Raw genomic sequence first — 20,702 nt, 5'->3', positions numbered from 1 at the left:
AGGGACCCATGGCTAAGTAGAGGACTCCTCTCCCTGAACAGCGGAAGAAATTTTGGTCATGGACTGACCAAAAAAACCCCATACCCTGCCAGCCACAACCCCCTGTGCTATTGGTGGGAAAGAAGGAGGGGGGTGAGTAGTGTATTAAGAGCTTACTCTGTTTAGGGTTAGGTTACCAAGAAATCACTTTGCAACTTTAAGTTCTCAGCCTGTTTTGCCCTTCACTGCATCCTGCCCGGTTCATTATCACAACTCATAACCCCTGTGTGTGTGTGTGTGTGTGTCTGTGTGTATGTGTCTGTGTGTTAGGGTTTTCTTTTTCCCCTCTGCTCTGCACAGCTGCAGCAGGGGATAGAAGAGAAAGCAGATTTCGTAGGTGCCTGGCATTTGGCCAGGGTCAAACCACAACACTGGGTCACTGGCAGTGTGGGCCACCAGGGCTCTTCCCAATGAGGGTCCTCAGATGGGGGATGAATATCGAGCAGTGCATGAAGCTTTTCCCCATTCGGGGCACTCGCAGGGCTTCCCTTACTGGTGCCTCTCTTGGTGTCTGGTCAAGTGAGAGCTCCTGGAGAAGCTCTTCCCACACTCAGGATACTTGTAAGGCCTCTCCCCTGTGTGGATGCGCTGGTGGGTGATGAGGTGGGAGTTGCGCTTGAAGCCTTTTCTGCAGTCGGGGCAGCGGAAGGGCCTCTCATCTCTGTGAATCCGCTGGTGCTTGAGGAGATTGGAGCTGGTCTGAAACCTCTTCCCACACTCGGGACACTCATAGGGTCTCTCCCCAGTGTGGATCCTCTGGTGGCAGATCAGGCTGGAGCTCTGGCTGAAGCTCTTCCCACATTCCTCACACTCATAGGGTCTCTCCCCAGTGTGGATGCGCTGGTGGATGATGAGGTGGGAGTTGTGCCTGAAGCCTTTCCTGCAGTCAGGGCAGCGGAAGGGCCTCTCCTGTGTGTGAATCCGCTCATGGAGGAGGAGATCTGAGCTGGTGTGAAACCTCTTCCCACATTCCCCACACTCATAGGGTCTCTCCCCAGTGTGGATCCTCTTGTGACAGATCAGGGTGGAGCTCTGACTGAAGCTCTTCCCACATTCCCCACACTCATAGGGTTTCTCCCCTGTGTGGATCCGCTGGTGGTCCATAAGCTGGGAGATCTTTCTGAAGCTCTTCCCACATTCCCCACACTCGTAGGGCTTCTCGGTCTCATGAAGCTTCTCAGGAATCTCCAGCTCCGAAATCTGGCTGAAGCTCTTGCCAACTTCCTGGCACAGGGTGGGTCTTTTCTCTTCAGAGCACCCTGGGCTGGGTTTGCAGCCCCTCCTTGGGCAGCATCTCTGGGACTTTTCCTCCTGGTTGGATTCCAGAGTCATGGAGCTGCTCAAAATGGCCTCTTCCGTGACGTTCTGCCGTAAGGACTTGTCCTCCCTGGTCTCTCTCCTCAGCTCGTTGCCTGGGGAAGAAAGGACAAGGAGAGGATTTGGGATTTGCCTCCATGCCAGAGGGAAGGGGAAGGAGATCCCCCCAGTCCATCCCTACCAGGACAGAGTCAGCAGCAGGGTTGTCCTGCAGCCAGGGATGATGCTGAGCTGGGAGATGGAGGAGAAGAGAGCAGGAAAGGGGCAGTGACTTCCTCCTCACCTGCCTGGCTGTCCTGGGGCATCTTCCTCTTCCTCACAGCTTCCTCCTTCTCCATCTGGCCAAGTTTTGGGAATTGGAAATCCTCGTTTGGGTAAAAAAAAGGTGTGAGTGCCTTGGGTTGGGGGTTCCTCCCGCCCAAGTCTATCTCTAGAAGTCACCAGGTGTTTTGTGTCTATAAAATCCTCCTAAAATAAAAATGAGTTCAGAAAAAGCCTCCCAGGAGTTCCCCCTTTCCAGTCTCCTGTCTTTGGGGTTCTGGGGTTTCCCATTCTCGAAGCTGCTGGGGCTCCCAGGGATCCTCCTTCTCCTGGGTCCAGATTAGGGATGCTGTGGGGTTTCGGTGCTCCCAGGGGTCCCTTCTTCCCTGATTGTGCTTTGGCTCCAAGGGCTCCCAGGGTCCCCCTCTGCAGGCTCCCCCCACTCCAGGCACTCGGGGCTTCCCCCTCTCCCCATTGCCCCTTTCAGTGTCACAGTGTCCCAGCCCTGCCTCATCTCCAGCCTCCCCCACCCCTTCAGGCTGCCAGGGGACCCCCAGCTCCGGTGTTGCCCCTCTCTGCTCTCTCCTCTCTGGGAGTCCTGCATTCCACCCCCCCTGGGCTCTCCCAGGGATCCCCAAAACCAATGGCCTGTCCTAACAATACCAAGAAATTCCCACATGGACCACCCCCAATATTCCACCAAAGGTGCATTTATGGCTCAGCTTTGGAGTCCTGCAAGATCCAAACATACCCTCTGGCCCAAAAAATCCCAGCCAGGAACATGCAAAGATATCTGGCACTTAATTCCCGAATCTGCAAGTTCCAAAAACCCCTCTAAAAAGAAAACCCCAACCAGAGACCCCCGATAGATTTGGGTTGAGCTCCCCCTCTGTGATGACCTGTGGAACGCAGGGCGGGCAATGATCCCAGAGCCAGGGGTGCTGCAGACACAGTGGGTGGTGAAATCTCATGGTTCTCCTGATCCTCCTTTTCCTGCTCCTCCTCCTCTCTCCCTCCTCTTCCTCCTCTGCTCCCACCCCAGAACCCCATTCCCCACCCTCCTCTGCCCCTCGGCTGCTGCAGCACTGGCTGCTGGGTGGGGGGAACCCCCCGATCAGCCCCAGGGATGGACAGGGGGCTTGGGGACCCCCAGTGCAGATCCACCTCCCCCAGAGCCCCAGGGAATTGCTCCAGGGATCCAGTGCTGGGGGACAGGGCTGGACCCCCATGGAACTGCCCTGCTTCCGTGCCAACCCCACCTTTCCCTCTCCTCTCCTCCCCTTTCCCATCCTTCTCCCAATCCACAGACCCCTTCTGACTCCATTTGAGTGTCCCATCCCCCTCCCGCTCTCTTTGGGGGTCCCAGCCCCCTCTTTTCCCTTGCTCTTCTGCCCTTGCACTATCATTCCCTGAATCCCAAAACTCCCCTGCCCCCTATGACTGGTTTTGGGGGTTCCAGGCCCCTCCTGCCCACTCTGGGGGTCCCAATCCCCATCTCGCTCCATTTGGGCTCCCAGCCCCCCTTCTCACCGCGCCCCCCGCTCACCCCGCGGCCGGGGGACTCCCAGCGCCACCAGTGCCACCAGTAGGGCCCCAGCTGCCCCCACACGCTCTTGCCGTGCCCAGCGCCGGTTTTGCAGGTGCCCAGAGCCCCAAAGCAGCCCAACGCGCTCTGCCCTGGGGGGTCCCCAAAGCGGCCCCGCCCCGCGCGGCACTGGCAGCACCAGTCCGGAGCAGTGCGCAGCGCGGGCGGGCGGCATCAGCCGTGCCGGGCAGGGCCGGGCAATGCCCGCGGGGCTCCCCCCGCACTCGGCCCCCAGTTGCCGGGACAGCAAGGGGGGCCCGGCCTGGGCGCCCCCCACCTCCCCCCTCCCCAAATTCCGCTCCCGGGGGCGCTGGGGGCGAGGGGGGGCGCAGATGGGGTCCAGAGGTTCCGGAGCCACGTGTCCCCCCGCTGCCAGTGCCACCCCCGAAGGATCAGGGGTATCCCAAAACTCCCTCACAGCTGCCGGATACCCCACAAGCCCCTAAGGAGTGGGGTCCCCCCGGCTTCATCACCCCCAAACCTTCGGCTGCCTCATCCCAGGCTCCATCCCACCCATCCCCCTCCCCCAGACTTCATCCCACTCCCCAATCCACATCCAACCCTTCCCAGGCCTCATCCCATCCCATCCCATCGCATCCCATCCCATCCCATCCCATCCCATCCCATCCCATCCCATCCCATGCCTCCGGCAGATGCCACCGGGATCCCCTAAAAATCCCACGTGCTGGGGACTCCCCCATATTCCCCCAAGAGGCATTTGCGACGCACATTTGGAGTCCTGCAAGATCCAAATATCCACCCCGTCCCCGCCCCCCTCCCCCCCAAAAAAAACCCTCCAGGCAGCCAATGAAGATATTTGGGGTTAGGTGCTGCAGTCCTACAAGGGCCAAAATTCCCCCCTCCCAAAAAGAACCCCAGGCATCGCCCAAGATATTTGGGCCGAGCTCCCCCTGCCCGCTCACCTGTGGGATGTCCCGGGGGGCGATGCTCCCGGGCCGAGGGTTGCAGACACAAAGAACAATAACTCCTGCTCTGTACCTTTGGGTACTCAGTGTGTCTGCTGGGAGCCTCCTCAAGGGCCTTCAGCCACTGCTCAGCCCATGGACAGCAGCAGCAGCACCTTTGCAGGGCCCAGCAGGGCTCTTGCCAGCTGCCCTTGCCCACCTGCACACAGAGCCTCCCCCAGGCAGGGCCCTGCAGACAGGCAGGTTTCTGTAGGGCCGAGCGAGTGCACAGAGGGTGGGATGGGCTCTGTGAGCGCTGACAGGGACAAGGCTCCTCTCAGGAGGAACATGTGCAGCACAGGGAGATGATGAGGGAAGGAGAGGGAGCTGAACAGAGCAATGCTGTGGGCAGGAGGGCACTGTTGCTGTGTGGGAGGTGCCGTGCACAGCTGGGGACAGGGAACACTGTCCTGAGTGCCAGGCTGTCCCTGCCCTGCCCTCTCAGGCACAGCACCACAACATCTTCTCTTGTTTCTGCATTCCTCTGATACTGTCACTGTTATCTGGTGCTCTCAGGGAGGCTCTGGGCTTTGCAGCAGCTGAGGCAGGCACTGCCCTTGGGAGTCCTCCCAGGCAAGTGTGTCCATGGGAATGGGGTGTCCAAGCTTCCCTGTGACCTGTGGGGCTGTGGGCAAAGCAGTCCCTGGGAAAGGGGAAGGAGCTGAGCCTCCCTCCCTGAGATGCCATCATGAGCACACCTGGGGATCTCCTTGCTGTGTCCTTCCAAGCTCTGAGCTTCCCTCCTGGGTGCAAATCTGTGCCAGAGTCTCTGAGAGTTCCCTGAATGCCCCATGGGGAAGTGCAGAGATGCCACAAGTGAGGAAATGCTTTTGGGTTTGCCAAGGGAGCAGTGAGTGTCCTTGGCAGAAGGAGGGGCTGAGACCTTCCTGAGAGACCTTTGGAGAGGGTGAGACATTCAGTGATCCCTCTGCTCTCAGCAGGGTGACAGGGGAGTGTGATTGTGCTGTGATTGCATTAAAGGTGCAAACCCAGGGCAGTTGGGAACAAGCCCATCCAGCCCCTCACCTTGCCCTGAGCCACAGGGAATCCCTTTGCCTCTCACATCTCTCAGTGTCAAACTCTGAGTACAGCAGAAATGCTGGGGATTTCTGACCTCAGAGAACCAGGAATGATGTATGGGTAGGAAAGCATTCCTTAAAACTCCCTCCTGCTATCCTGTGGAACTGTGAGTGAAAATGCTACCAAGCCTTTCTGCATTAGGAGGGATTCCCCTGACAAATCCTGAATATTCAGCCTTGTCCCTCTGCCCCATGGCCACAATCCCAGGGCAGCAGGGCAGGGATGGCTCCTCGAGAGCCCCACGCACAGGCCTGGCTGCTCATGGCACACTCAGACAGCACAAGTGGAGCTCAGGCAGGGACCTGGATGAAGGTTTTCCCAGAGAAGGAACAAGGGTGGATGAGTCCCAGCCAGACAGTCTGCAGGGAATGGCACAGCTTTGGCTCAAAGCAGCCTCTCCTGACTTGTCACTGTCCTTTTCTCCATCAACAGGTCCCCATGGCCAGACACAGCAAATGTCCAACAGCAGCTCCATCAGCCACTTCCTCCTCCTGGCATTCACAGACACGTGGCAACTGCAGCTCCTGCACTTCTGCCTCTTGCTGGGCATCTCCTTGGCTGCCCTCCTGGCCAACAGTCTCATCATCAGCGCCGTAGCAGTGGGAATAAAGGACAGTATTATCTCCTCACCATCATGTGCTACGACTGCTCTGTGTCCATCTGCAAACCCCTGTACTATGGGACTCTCCTGGGCAGCAGAGCTTGTGCCCTCATGGCAGCAGCTGCCTGGGCCAGTGGCTTTCTCACTGCTCTGCTGCACACAGCCAATACATTTTCCCTTCCCCTGTGCCAGGGCAATGCCCTGGGCCAGTTCTTCTGTGAAGTGCCCCAGATCCTCAAGCTCTCCTGTTCACACTCCAGCCTCAGGGAACTTTGGCTCATGGTCATTAGTGCTTGGATATCTTCTGGCTGTTTTGTGTTCATTGTTTTCTCCTATGTGCAGATGTTCAGGGCTGTGCTGAGGATGTCCTCTGAGCAGGGACAGCACAAAGCCTTTTCCACATGCCTCCCTCACCTGCCGTGGTCTCCCTGGTTATCAGCACTGCCATGTTTGCCTACCTGAAGCCCCCTTCCATCTCTCCTCATCCCTGGATCTGGTGGTATCAGTTCTGTACTCAGTGGTGCCTCCAGCACTGAACCCCCTCACCTCCAGCCTGAGGAACCAGGAGCTCAAGAAAGCTCTCAGAGGACTGATTTCTGGACACTTTTCAGCTATCACAGACTGCCTGTTTTCCTCTCTCACTGGGTCCTGGTGCACATCATGACAGGCCAAGTCTCTCCTCATTTATATTTTTTCTGCTTCTGATGGTGTTGCCTTCAAAGCATTAGTATTATTCATTCTCTCCAATTTAATTATCCCTTCATCTTTTGTAACTCAGAGACTTCATGTAAATGAGGAGTCTCACATTGTATTTGAGTGAAATAAATGAACCTGTAACAACGTCTCCCCTGTCCCCATGTCAGGCTCTGGTGGAACATCCTCTGGGGGAGGCTGTGGCACTGGGGGGCAGGGGGGACCTGGGGTGACAGGGGACCCTGCTGTGCATGAGCAGTGTTGGACTTGTCTGGGGGAACTGTGAGGGGGGCTGGGGCAGAGTGACCTCCCCAGTGATGTCACACAGCCCCCTATGATGTCACACAGACACCCTGTGTTGTCATAGCCCACTCTGTGATGTCAAAGGCAACTCTGATTTCGCACAGCCTTCACTATGGTCACATAAAGCTGTCCTGTGATGTCACAGCACATTCGATGATGTCACATCACCACCCTGTGGTGTCACACAGTCTACTGTCTGACCTCACAGCCTGCTGTATGATGACATTCAGCCACACCCTGATGTCACAGTCTGCTCTTTGATGTCACACAACCAACCAGTGATTCCACACCCTTTTCTATGATGTCACATACCACACCCTGCTCTAGGATGTCACAGCCTGCTCTGTGGTGTCACAAGCCAGTCAGTAATGTCACACAGCCAACTCTGTGATGCCATACAGCCACTCAATGATGTTGCACAGCTCACTCTGTTACTGCACAGCCTGCTTTGAGGTCATACAGCAACCCTGCGATATCACAGCCTGCCCTGTGATGTCACACAGTCCCCTCTATGATCCTGTAGCTGCTCCATGACCTCACACAACCAATTCTGGGATGTCATAGCCCAATTTGTGACCTCACACAACCCACTCTGAGATGTCACACAGCTCCTTTCTGACATCACAGCTGCTCTGTGGCTCTCTGACACAGCCCCAGAGGTGCCCATGGCTATGACACAGCCCCCTCTGGGCCATGGCACAGCCCCTGCCAATGCTGAGCACCTGTGAGCTCTGGGTGTGCCCTGCTCGTGTCCCTGAGATGGCCTGGCAGTGCCCCAGCCCTGCTGGGCTGTGCACAGGATCTGCTCCTGGGCAGAGCTGTCTCTCTGCAGCGCTGCCGCTTGCCAGGAGCTCCTCTGTGCCAGGAGCCCAGCCCAGCTCAGCAGCACAGCAACAGCACAGCGACTTGAATGACCCTCGTGGGGCTTTGGTGCTGTTTGCATCAGACTCAGTCCCTCAGGGTGTGTGCAAAAAACTTCTGAAGAACTCAGAATGATGTTGGAACCTTGAGATTCCTTGTAGTTTAAATGGTTTCCACTAACAGACACAACTGAGAAAGTGTCCCCAGGTTGCAGTTAGAGCAGAACACTGCAGGCAGTGATGGCAGGTGGGGACAAGCAAGGCAAAGGTGTCTCTGATGCTGAATGGCATACCTAGATATGAGATGGTCAATACCATTGACTCAGACCCAGGTCCTTGTTTCACCTCAAAGGTTTTACACCAGACAATGGAAACTTTGGGGGTAAAGTGGCATCTTCATACACCATGGCATCCCCAGAGCTCAGGGAAAGTGTAGCAGATGAATCAAACACTTAAGAACACCATAACAAAATTAATGGAAGAGACACAAATGAATTGGTTAAAATGCATTCCACTAGCCCAGTTAAGAATTAGAGCCAGACCACGGGCTGACTTGGGAGTTTCCCCCTATGAGGCTATGTTCAGTCTGCCTTATTTGATTACCCCTTTTAGCACAGGTGTATATACTGAAGGAGAGATATCACCAATAATTATATTCATGCAATTGCCATCACTCTGGAAGATCTAAGGAAGCTAGAATATCTGCCCCAAATTACACCCATAGACTTTAAGATCCATAAAATTGAGCCAGGTGACTGGGTTTTAATCAAAGTCTGGAGGGATACACCGCTAACTACTAAATATAAAGGTCCTTTTCAGGTTCCTATGACAAACACCACAGTCCGAACCAAAGAGAGGGGTAGGAGTCACATCACCCGAGTGAAAGGCCAGTTCCAGCTCCCACTGGGTGGTCAGTCACTGGACAGACAGGAGGTCTGAAGCTGACCCTGCGGAAAAGACCTAAGGAATTGACCACCCTGTGACCACCACTGACCTATATCAAGTTTCTATGCTTAAAAACTGCTTAATAAGAATTAACTGTTAATAAGAATTAACCACTATGAGTTGAGTCAATTGTTCCAAAGTTCCCAGTTTATCTTGTTAGTTATAATAATTTCACTGTTCTGGTGTTTTTCTTAAGTGCCACCAAAAGTGAAAAGTGTAGAGCATTCCCCATGTATCTGGACAATTAGACCCTAAACAATTGTGAAGAACCTGGTTTCAGGAAAAGGAGAAGATGAGTCCTGAAGGAACATACCACACCCAGGTAAAGAGAAAGCACAGAAGGGGCAAGACTGGGTAAGGCTCTGCCTTTGCCAGACGAACCATCCCCACCTTTGGAGGAGCCCCAAAAAGGTGTGAGGGCTGGGAGGGTATCCTGTGCCAGACCCCTGTGGCTAGCTTGGGTATTGAGTATCCACCTCCTGGGAAGCTGTGACAAGTGCTATTATCCCTTGTATGCAGGGCATGTTACAAAGTCACTTGTAAGGATACATACATATCTGAACACTGAGTGTATCAATCTTCCTGAATTACGAACTTGAGAAGAAGAAGGAAAAATGTATTGGCTAGCCAAAAACATAGGGAATTTCAAACAAAAATTGGATGGAGAATGCCCTGTAAAAGAAGAATGGATTTGTTTTGAGCATGATCCGGAGGGAGGGTTGGGAGGGTTGTCAAAAAGTAGAATTGTGGAAGACTGAATCACATAGAAAGAGCTAAAAAAAGGAGAGTGGGATGTTGAAGAAGAAGGCATGATACCATATGGGAAAAATCTATTTCTGGACATGGTAGAGAGAATAAGCAAAGAATTTAATGTGTCCAGTTGCTGGATTTGTGGAGGTACCAAGATGACAGAAATGTGGCCATGGGAGGGTATAAGTTTAAGGGCGAGAGATGTGTTAAAGTGGATGAAAATGAAAGGAGATGTATTAGCTGCAAGAAGTCGATGGGGACAATGGAAATTATGAGCCAAAACCGTTGGTGAAGAGTGTATATGGAGAAAAGGACCAAAGCATCACACAGAGGTTGGCCAATTATCGTGCAAATGTTACCTAGTTACAGATGGCAGCCATACCCGGTGGATACCGAAAGCCCCTAACCTGTACTGGTCTAGAGAAGGAGGAAAGATGGGGTGTGTGTACATAAATCACAAAGGATTGTATGAATGTATCACAAAATAAGTAAATCCATTCCTAGATGTCCCAGGAATTTCAAAATTTTGGGAAGAGATAAAAAGGGAAGATTACAACTTTTGGGAAGCTCCAAAAGGTTTATTCTGGTCACCTGGGGATACTGCTTCTGCTACCTTACCTCAAAACTGGTCAGGAAGTTGTGCATTAGCAGTGATTAGACCTTCTTTCTTTCTATTACCCTGGATCCTAGGACGAGAGTTGGGAGTCCCACTTTATGATGAACTACAATGACAAAAAAGAGATTTAATAGGGGGAACTCAGAAGAGGGCAGATGACCAATTGACCCCAGAAAGAATCATCAGTACTTATGGGCCACTTGGGCCCAAGATGGTTCTTGGGGGTATAGAACCCCTATTTATATGTTGAACCGCATTATCAGATTACCAGCAGTCCTCAAAATCATAACAAATCAAACCACCCTGGCAATAGACCTTATAACAGCACAGCAAAACCAAATGAGGATGGCGATAAATCAGAATAGACTAGCCCTAGATTACCTCCTGGCAGAAGAGGGTGGAGTGTGTGGAAAATTTAACTCACCAGAATGTTGCATGGACATTGATGACCATGGGGAAATTATTAAGAATATCACTCATAACATCTGCCAACTAGCACATGTGCCCATCCAAAAGTGGATTCCCCTTTTTTAAAGCAAATTGGTGGTAAAATTTCTTTAATGGAGGGTGGATAAAAAGAATAGTGTTTATTGGTCTGCATGCTTTAACAAGTGTTATTTTTCTCCCGTGTGTAATTCCCTGTATGATATGGATGATAACAAGTATTACCCAAAACACCCTAGAAAAGATGACCCAAGAAAAATTGATGGTAATGAAAGAGAATTGGGAAGAGGGAATCAATGAAACTGCTAAAGAAATAGATGAAAAATACCAGAAACTGAGAAGTTTGTATGGGAACTAAGGGCTCATCATCTGGTGTGACTTTTCCTTGATGCAGGCAAAAGCCTGATCAAAGGATGAGAGGGGAGACTGCTATAAATGAGTTTAAGTTCACTGAAGTTAATTATACCCATGAGTTAATAATATGTTAATGAGTTCATAAGGTTAATTATAAAGTTAAGTTCCTTATATTACTTATGTTGGAGTTAGTAGGCGGCAAGATGCTGTACTAAGTGTAACATTTAAACACACCCATTAAATGAATGTGCATGAAAGCTCCCATATAAAGGAAGATGTTTCTAGAATATCCCAACAGAAGAGGATGATGTCATCAAGAACGTGGATTGGACCAGACGAGAACCAACCAGGAGAGACCTAGACCGTGATTGGACAGGAATGCACCAGAGAAACGAGCCAATCACGTTTGGACAAACGAGCCAATGAGACGAAGGATCCCAAATGGACCAATGGGGTGTAATAAGCGAGGGTATAAGAGTGACCCAGTGCTTTGCACCTGGTCCTCTGCCCTTTGGGATGTGCGAGGGAGAGCGCCCAGCATCGAGTGTGCTGTTTTCTCTGCCTTGGCACGAGAAATAGTGAGCTTCCATTCTTTGGCTGTTAATTAGTAAATAGTTGTTCTTCACAAGCCGGGGAGTGAGTCATGTTGCTCACCACACCCTGGTTCCCCCCTTGTCACCAATGCCAGGCAGTGTCCAGCGTGGCACATTGTGGCATCCTGGAGCTTTCAGCTGCACAATGTGTGTGGCCAAGCACGTGTCCTCTCAGGCTCCTTGTCTCAGGAGATTTTCAGCCAGGCTGCAAGAGCTGCATTTGCAAATGCGTTTGAGTGCTGCAGCTCCTCTGCAGGCACCTGACACAGCCAGTGGGATCCAATGTCCTGGCAGGAAAATCCCTGTGTGCCTCACAACGAGTTCCACAAAACAGCCTGGCAGCTGCTGGCCTGCAGAACAGAGAGTTCTGGAAAATCTCCTTGGCATGGCTGAGAGCTCTCCTCCCTGCAGAGATCCTACAGAATGATCTCTGCACCAGGGCAGCTCTCTAGGAGGAGAACTGGACGCAAGAAAAGGAGCTTTTGCATCAGACAAGGCCTTGTGGCACAAGTCACAAGCACTTGGTGTCCCTGCATCCCTCCCGCCCCAGGCAGCGCCTTTCTCCTCTGCCCCACACAGCACACACTGCAACGCCCCAGAGACCAAAAGGCTTCGGCCTTCAGCAGTTTCCCCCAAATCAATGACTACAGCACAATGAAAACAACAAGCTCTTCTGATTTGTCAATTCCATCATTTTATTTCAATGAAAGCATCTTATGGAACCTTTTCTGACTGAGCAAGAGCTACAGCTCAGCTGCCTGAGGAACATATTCCAGAGGAACATATTCCAGGCCAAATGCTAAATAATATTATCTATTAGAAAAAAAAGAGCTACCTAGCAGTTTTCTTTCCCAACTAATGTCTAGTTTAAACCTTCAGAACTCTTTACCTTGTTTAATTAATTAATTTAGTTAATTCAGTTATTAGGGTTTAATTTTAATGAATTTAGTTAGTTATTAATTTTTATTAATAATTATTAATTTTTTTGTTTCTTAATTAAACAGGAAAAGAGGGCATGAGAGGGCCTTTATCCAATTAACCTTGATTCTAGAAGAGAGCTCTACTAACATCTAGTCCTATTTTAACCTACAGAATTTAAGTCTAATAAATTCTCTTACTTTTGCTCCTCAAATTCTTGAGGTAGCAAGTACAATGGCACCTCAGTCTTGAGCCTCCTGGCCCTGCAGCAGATGGACATTGCCACCCAACTTGGTGGCATCTGCAACATAACTGAGGGTGCCTTCAATGGTCTTGTCCAGGTCATTGGAAATGTCACAGTCAATGTCAGGGTTTGGTTACTCAGACCAGAACCCTGACTTGCTTTGGCACTTGCTTTGGCACATCTTGTTTCCTGGTCACATCCATGTCACAAAGAAGAGAAGCAGGTTCTTTGTCTGGGGCCTTGCCAGAGTGGTGAAGGTGCCTTTGAACCAGATTTTTTGGGGAAGGGAACCTCTCCATCCCAAGCCTGCCAGTTGCATGCCAAGAGCTGTGAGGGATGCCTGGGACAACCTGTGCCACTCTAGGAATTGCTGTCCTCAAGTGCCATCTGGAATGTCCTGTAGAAGGGACCCTGAGGCATTGTCTGTCATCCTCTATCCTCCAGGCTGGGTGGCTGCATTCCGGCCACAAGTCACTTGGGAGGGACACAGAGCCACTGTCCTCGTCAGCGTTCCCACTCAGGTCTCTGTCTTCGGCCCAGGCCTCTAATGGGAGAGACCCTGAGCCACTCTCTGCCTCACTGCTCCAGATCAGCTGTGTCTTCAGCCCATGACCAACATGGCAAGGAGCCTGAGCCACTCTCTTCCTCAGACCTGCTGCTCAGCTCTTCATCTTCAGGCCATGCCTCACCTGGGAGGGACCCTGAGGCTCTCTCTTCCTCAGTGCTCCAGCTCAGGTGTGTGATCTCTGCCCACACTGTGGACAGCCCTGGCAAACTGCACACAGACCTGAGCTCCTCAGAGCTGGATCCCTCTGTGGTTGGTGCCTCTGACAGGCATGGCTCTGCTTCTGCCCCTGTCCCCTGCCCAGGGAGATCTTCCAGCTGGCTGGGCAAGGGGCTTGGGGGCACTGGTGCATAACTGGGTATGGAGTTGAGGCCTTTTCCCTGCTGTGAGGGGCTCTGCTGGGCAGAGCTGGGCCTTGGCCTGTGGCTGGTCATGGATGAAGGTTCCTGTGCTCTGCCCATGCCTCATGGGGCCTCACAGGAGGCCTCTCTTCTCCACTTCTTCAGCTTGGGTCTCATTCATGCTCCCCTTGCCAGTCTTCATCCAGGATGACGCAGGACTTCTCTTCAATCCCTAATTCTGTCAGCACAGCCCCTGCTGCTGCCCCTGCCCCCTGCCCACCCAGAGCTTCCAGCTGGCCGGGCTCCGGGCTGGGGGGGCAGCAGGGGCTGTGCAGGGCAGCTGCCCGGCTCTCCGGCCCCAGTGCGGGGGCCGCTGCTGCCGTCCCTGTCCCCGTGCCCTGATGCGGGGGCCGCCGTGTCCCCGGCTGCTGGCCGCGTCGCCGGATCACAGCCGCCATCCCGCTCAGGATGGCACGGGAGCCGCGCCGCAGCGAGCGCAGCAGAGCCTGGCCGCGGCCCCTGGGGCTGTGCGGGGCTGCCCGGCTCTCTGCTGCTGCCGCCTGCGCCACAGAGGCAGCACAGGAGTCACGGTGCTCCTCAGCTTCCTGCGGGGCTGCCCGTGACTCGCAGTTGGACAGCTGCACGGAGCAGGAGAAGGATGAGGACCAGCTGGCCCTCTGCGGTGCACACGGCCCCCCTGGCACAGCAGCTCCCTCCGTGCCCGCAAGCCTGGCCCCAAGCCCGAGCGCATCCCTCACCTTCTGCCTCCCAGGGAATCGCAGCCACTTCTTCTTGGGTTGGACGCTCACGGTGCTCTTCTCGCTTGTCGCCATCTCCGTCACACTGTGACACTTCGCTACTGCGGGAGATGCTGTCTCCTGATAGAGCAGCTCTCTCTCCTGGCAGTGGCACCCCCGGGCTCTCGGTGCCCTTTTATAGCCTCCTGCTCACGCCGTGTCCCCAGGTGTCACAATGGGCTCTGGGCACACGCAGCCACACGTCACAAAGGAGCCTGCAAGGCGCTGCTGTCCCCACGGGCCACTCCCCAGCAGCCCCAGGACAGCGGCGGGCTAGGGGGGCTCAGAACCAGCTGCAAACCGGCTGGAACCGGCTGGGACAGCAGTGTGCAAAGAGGGCGGTGACAGAGCTGTCACACAGCCTCTCGCAGGGACACATCAGGGACTGCAAAAGCAATCAGTGCATGTGCCACAGCTTTAAAAACTGTGTTTGCACATCATGCACAGCTGTAAAGTTGTAGAAGGCATTGCTGCAGGCTGAAATTTGTTTGTAAATAATTACAAGGTAGAAATTATTGTGGAAACTATTCAAAAAAATCCTTTTTCTATCCAAAAAATCATTTTCTGGTGTCTATTAACACTGATAATTGCACACGCAGCAGAGAATTCCTTTCTCAAATCAGGCTAGAGGGTCCACTGAAAAATGCAGAGGCTCTTGCACATGGAACATGTGCAAGCCCAAGTTTAGGGTCAAGAACTTTGGTGTGCAAATACTGGGCTCATTGGGAAAAAGGTTTTCATTCCAGCAGAGTTGAGAATTCCATCATTTGCCCCTTTAGAATGCTGAATAAAACGGAGGAGAACTCCCACGGTTCAGGAGGCAAAGGAAAGAACTCCAGAGATGAGCTGTTGGAATACAATTTCAAAAAAGGCTGAAACGTTCACACAGCTCCATTTGAAACTGGGAAGTTGCAAGAGGAAGTGATGGTGAATACTCCCATTTCGGAGGGTTTGGATGGGCTCTTGGGAAGGACTTGTTCCCTGGGAGGGTGGGGAGGCCCTGGCACAGGGTGCCCAGAGAAGCTGTGGCTGCCCCTGGATCCCTGCAAGTGTCCAAGGCCAGGTTGGACACTGGGGCTTGGAGCAGCCTGGGATAGTGGAAGGTGTCCCTGCCCATGGCAGGGGGTGGCACTGGATGGGCTTCAAGGTCCCTCCCAAGCCAAACTGTTCTGGGGTTCCATGATTCTCTGGTTCTGTAAACTACTGTGAAACATTTCACATCAGTATGGAGAAATCAAGTCCATCCTGCTTAGAGATCCAAAGGATAACATTTGATGTATTTACATCTGTTAGAATTTTGTCGTGACTCTGGAACAGATTCATCTAAAATGTAATAGTGGGATCTTAAAATCTTTCGGTATAAGGATTTAATGTGTGCCGTCTACAAATGACGACTCTGAATGAGGCTGCATGTGACACCCTCCAATATTAATTTAACAATTAATTCTTCAGGATATTTGAATGACAGTGAATTTACTGTCATTCACAAACTCTGACACTGAAATTTCTTGAAAGTCAGAATGGAAAACAAGTTGGATTTACCTCTCCAAAAGACAACATATATTTTATAACTTTCATATTATAAACATGTGAAAGTAGAAGAAGAACCCAGTGAAGCAAATTAGGAAGAACAGAGCTCTCTAAGGGATCCCTGAATGTTTTTTCAGAGTAAATCACAGGAGCTCTCTTAAGCATTGAGTGAATGCTTAAGTAAATTGAGTATCCATTAAGCATTGAGTAAATAAACATCTGTGATTTCCAGGCTCATTGTCATGCATGTTTTTAAAGTTATCCATAAACCCTTTAAATATGTTTGGTATTTCTATCTCTTAGAAGCTGTTGGGAAACTTTTGTTACACTTCTTGAGGTGAATAAAACAGACATTTGATCTGAAATATTGCAAAGCAAAGCACAGACAGTTGGTGTCTTGGTTCAACCCAGGCAGCACCTCACAGCCCCTCGGTCACTCCCCACCAGTGGGATCAGGGGGAGAGTTGGAAGGGTAAAAACTGGAGTGGGTTGAGATCAAGGCACTTTAACAGGGAAAGCAAAAGGCACCACATGGGCAAAGCAAAAGAAGGAATTCCTTCAGCCCTTCCCAGGGCTGGGCAGCTGTTCAGCACCTCCAGGAGAGCAGGGCTCCATCCCGCAGAACAGTGACTTGGGAAGACAAAAGGCATCCTCCCAAATGTTCCCCCTTCCTCCTTCTTCCCCCCACTGCATATCCTGAGCATGAAGTGACATGGTCTGGGATATCCCTGGGGTCACAATGATGCCTTAATAATTTTGGGGGTTTTTTCTCTTCAAATGTCTGTAACTTGGTGTAGTTCTGTGCTCTTACAGAATGCTGAAAACCTCTGTTCCCAACACATTTAACCAAAACAAAGCTTTTGGGACAGAGATTCAAGGACATATTCATTACCCCAGGGCCAGAAAATATCTAAACAATGGTGGAAAGGGGGGAGCAGGGCCTGGGGTGGTCAGTGTCATCGCCTGAAGGTGTGATTAGAGAATTAGGGACCAATATGCTAATAAGAAAAAACTTATAAAAGGTGAAGAGCTTCTGACCTGGTGTCCATTTTGGGTGTAGTCCCTGAGGGAGACTTAGCCCGAATGTACCTTGAAGGCCTTGAATAAATTTGTCTGCTTTTTATACACCTAATTGTTTTGGCCTCTGTTTCAGGTAGCCTGTTCCAGGCATCAGAGTCACCCAGAGATAAAGGACTGAATGTCTGCTGTGACCCATGAGAGCTCTGCAGCCCCTGGGGACACAGCAGGGACAGGGAAAGGAGTGTGGGCAGTGCCTCCTCTGAGCCTCAGGGAACTTCCAGAGGAGGATCCAGGGCAGCCCCAAGGCCATCTGGCAGGCCTGGAACAAGGCAGGCAGCTCTGAGCAGCTTCCATGGCCCCAGCAGAGCTCGTGTGGGAGGGCTGAGTGCAGGGAGCACCATCAGCTGCCTGTGTGTCCCAGCTGGAGCAGCAGAGCCCAGCAGAGGCAGCCCATGGCCCCGGGCAGCACAGCCCCCGTGCTCTGCAGAGCAGCACCCCCAGCTCTGTGGGGCTGTGGGGAGCAGGGCAGGGGCTGCAGCAATGGCTGCTCAGGCCAGCACAGCCGTGATCCCCTGGGAAAGGCTCTGTGGGCAGCTGGGATGTGCCAGGAGAAGAGCAGGAGCCCTTGTGTGTGTGCACAGGAGTCCTGGCAAGAGCTGGGGCAGCAGGAGCTGCCTGAGGAGCCCCGGGGCAAACTCTCTGCTGCTGTCCTGGGCAGTGGGGCTGTCCTGGGGCTGCAGGAGATGCCAGAGCTGAGGATCTCCTGAGCATTCCAGACACAGAGTCACTGTCCCTGACCTCCATTGCTTCCCATTCTTGCTGCAGGGCCAGATAGGACTGGGCTGCTCTGCTGGGCTGGGGCAGAGGTAGGGAGAGGCTGGACTGGGCAGTGCCAGGGAGAGGAAAACAATGGACCCTTGGTTATACAAGTCCAGGCAGTGTCAGAATGGTTCCATGGAGCCCCAGAGTGTCACAATGATCTCCCTTATTCCATGGGCCCCCAGAGTGTCACAATGTCCCCTCAATTCCACGAGGCTCTGAAGTGTCCAAATGGTCTCCATGGTTCCTGAAGGCCCTGCAGTGTCACAATGGCCCTTGTTTCTATGGGGCCCTGAAGGACCCCAGAAAGGTCTCCTTGGATCTGCAGTATCACAGTGGACCCTTGGTTGCATGAAGCCCCAAAATGTCACAATGCTCTCCTTGGTTCCATGGTTCTCCACAGTGTCACAGTGTCCCTTGGCTGGTTAGGGCCCCATGATGTCACAATGGCCCCTTGGTTCCATGAGGCCTTGCAATGTCACAATGGTCTCCTTATCTTCATGGGGCCCCACAGTGTCACAATGGCACCTTGGTTCCTTTAAGCCCCACAGTGTCACCATGGTCCCCTGGGTTACACGAGGCCCTGCAGTGTCACAATGCCCCTTTGGTTCTATGGGGCCCTCAGTGTCTGTTTTGCTGGTGGGCAGTGTCAGTACCAAAGACAGAGACACCAACTGAGGGAACAGTGTAATTTATTATAACACAAAACTGCAAAGAATTACAAAAGGATAAGATCAACAATGCACAGATTCATTAGCAAAGAATCATAAAAGGATAAGATGGACAATGCACCCAGTCAGCACTACCAAAGATTGCCTGAAGGGATTTAGAAAGATCCATCACCAGTTAGCCTCAGACTTTACCATCACCCAGCCCCACACATCAGCTGGGGAAGCTGTCACAGCCAAGGACTGCAGAGCCACTCTGGACACTGGGAATTCCTGCAGCTGTGTCCAGCCACAGGTGAGGCTTCCAACCTCGCTGGGAGAGAGCCCAGCTTGGAGAGTGCTGAACAAACAAACTGACAGCACTTCCAGTGCAGGAACATCTGGATTCATTCTCCTCTTGGATTCTCCCAAAGCCTGGCCAGGGCTCAAGGAGGAACCAAGGGAGTTTTCTTTCATACTGCACCCTCAACAAAGACAGATGGGGCTTTGTCTGGCTTCTAAATACAGAAAGGTAAAACCAGGTTTCCCCAGTGCACAGATATATAGATCAGTTTGGTAATAATGTTTCATTAATGAGCAGATACAAATATAACCTTTGTTTGGAAGGTTAATCAAGAGGTCAGCTACTGCCCAGGCCTCAGTAAAGGACTGTTCAGGCCTTATTAATTCAATGGGTCCTTTGACTGACAGATGAACTACAACCTTCATAACAATTCTTTTGATAATAGTTTTTTAGAATAGATTTAGGTATAAGGCATAAAGGCATCACCACTTGTTTTCAATTAAGTGCTGTTCAAGTTCATTACTCAGATCTATAATTTACATTCCTTTTAAAACATGCCTAATTAGTTCCTATTCTCTATGTTCTTTATCAAATCCCCCTTTTTACTGAGACTGTGTCTCTTTTCAGACAAGTCTCAGTGCTCCATTTTTTAGCACAAAGTGTCACAACAACTCTAACATGGAATCATAACACACCAAGTGCACACACTGCAATGATTACAGTCACTGCCACAAATGCATTTCACAGCAGCCTCCAATTTGGCAGCCATGGAGTCAATCCCACCAGGGAGAATTTTCCTCTTTCTGCCACTCTTACTGCTCTTTTTATCAAGGTCATTCCTGACTGTTGAACTCAAACCCATCACTGATACAAGTGCAACATTCCTGTCCTAGAATAGCACAGGTTCCTCCCTGGACAGAGAGAGCAGATAATCCAAGGCCATGTGGTTCTGTAGAGCCCCATATGTGTTTGTTGGAGCTCATAGGATGTGCTATTAAATATTTTTGCAGTATCACTTGCTACTTCTAATAATTGATTTAGCTCATTAACATAGACTCAATGCACATGGGGCACAGGGTGAACCAGAATCTTTGGCTTTCTGAAATCAAAGGCACTCTTGGGGTGGCAAATGTTCCCTTGGCCCCAACTCTTCCCTGTGGTTGTTGCCAAAGTAGCCAAAAGGGTGGCACTGCAGCTGAGAGTGGTGTAACACTGACCCTGAGCAGCTCCAGCACCCCAAGCTCTATTGACATTGTGAGTGATGTTCAAGCACAGAAATCCTTTCACATTCTGGCCTCTAATTATAACAGGGTAGGTTTGTCCTGAAGGCAAATCCTAGTGAATCCTGTAAAACTGACAAATGTATTCCTTTGTTCCACAGAACAGTTTTCTTTAATTATCCCTTCACTGGCTCTGTTACGAGTCAGAGCCCATTGAGAGAGTTCTGCCACCCTGTAGCGTGGGCCCTCCAAGGGAATCCTGTTCCTCCCAACATTAGTTGAGAACATACCCAGCAATTAGTTACGAGTACTTTCCTAACTTTGATCTTTACATTTTCATAAGAATTCTTATGACTAATCCCTTGGTGAAACTCCAGAGGTGTTTCTGGCAAACAAAGATTCTGGTTGACTATCAAGATACAACTTACAGACATAAGCAGTACTTTAGTGACGAGGTTATTCATTCTTTTTCCTCAATCTCATTCAGGTCAGGAACAATAATTCCATTGTCCATGGAGCTGGCTCCTTTTTCATTCCACAATAATGCCCCAAGGTCCTTTGCTGTTCAGCTTCACCGCGGTGTCTGTGGGTAACAAGGCTTGGTGGGGTCCTTTCCCCTTTGGCTGGAGAGCTGCCAGGTCCCAGTCCTTGAGGTGCTCCAGGCTCCTGGCTGGAATTCCTGTGGAAGGCACTCAGGGTCACATCAGCCTTCACATGGAGCCCTGTGGATCAGAGCATTTTCCAAAGGGAACGTTGGGGCAAACAGAGAGATTTGGTCTGGCAGGATCTGTGAAACAACATCCTATAACATCTACTTGTTCTCCCATAGAACACTTGGCTGCAGGGACATATTCCCATTGTTCCTGCCCAGGTTTCAGGATTAAAACTGCA

At 51.5% G+C, this 20,702-nt stretch overlaps 1 protein-coding gene across 1 annotated transcript in view; it reads right to left on the bottom strand.

Moving 5' to 3' along the window:
* Positions 1-528: 528 nt before the first annotated feature.
* The window catches only part of LOC146424144 (uncharacterized), a 502,567-nt gene continuing 482,393 nt past the window's right edge, over positions 529-20,702 (bottom strand). Inside the window, 2 exon segments of the mRNA XM_085043957.1 lie at positions 529-1,197; positions 3,480-3,486. Of these exon segments, the coding sequence (XP_084900083.1) occupies positions 529-1,197; positions 3,480-3,486 (676 nt within the window).

The sequence above is a fragment of the Lichenostomus cassidix genome, unplaced genomic scaffold (assembly GCF_008360975.1).
Source record: "Lichenostomus cassidix isolate B80296 unplaced genomic scaffold, HeHo_3.0 HiC_scaffold_42, whole genome shotgun sequence".
In the NCBI taxonomy this organism is placed as follows: domain Eukaryota; kingdom Metazoa; phylum Chordata; class Aves; order Passeriformes; family Meliphagidae; genus Lichenostomus; species Lichenostomus cassidix.
This window is presented reverse-complemented; position numbering and strand designations above follow the sequence as displayed.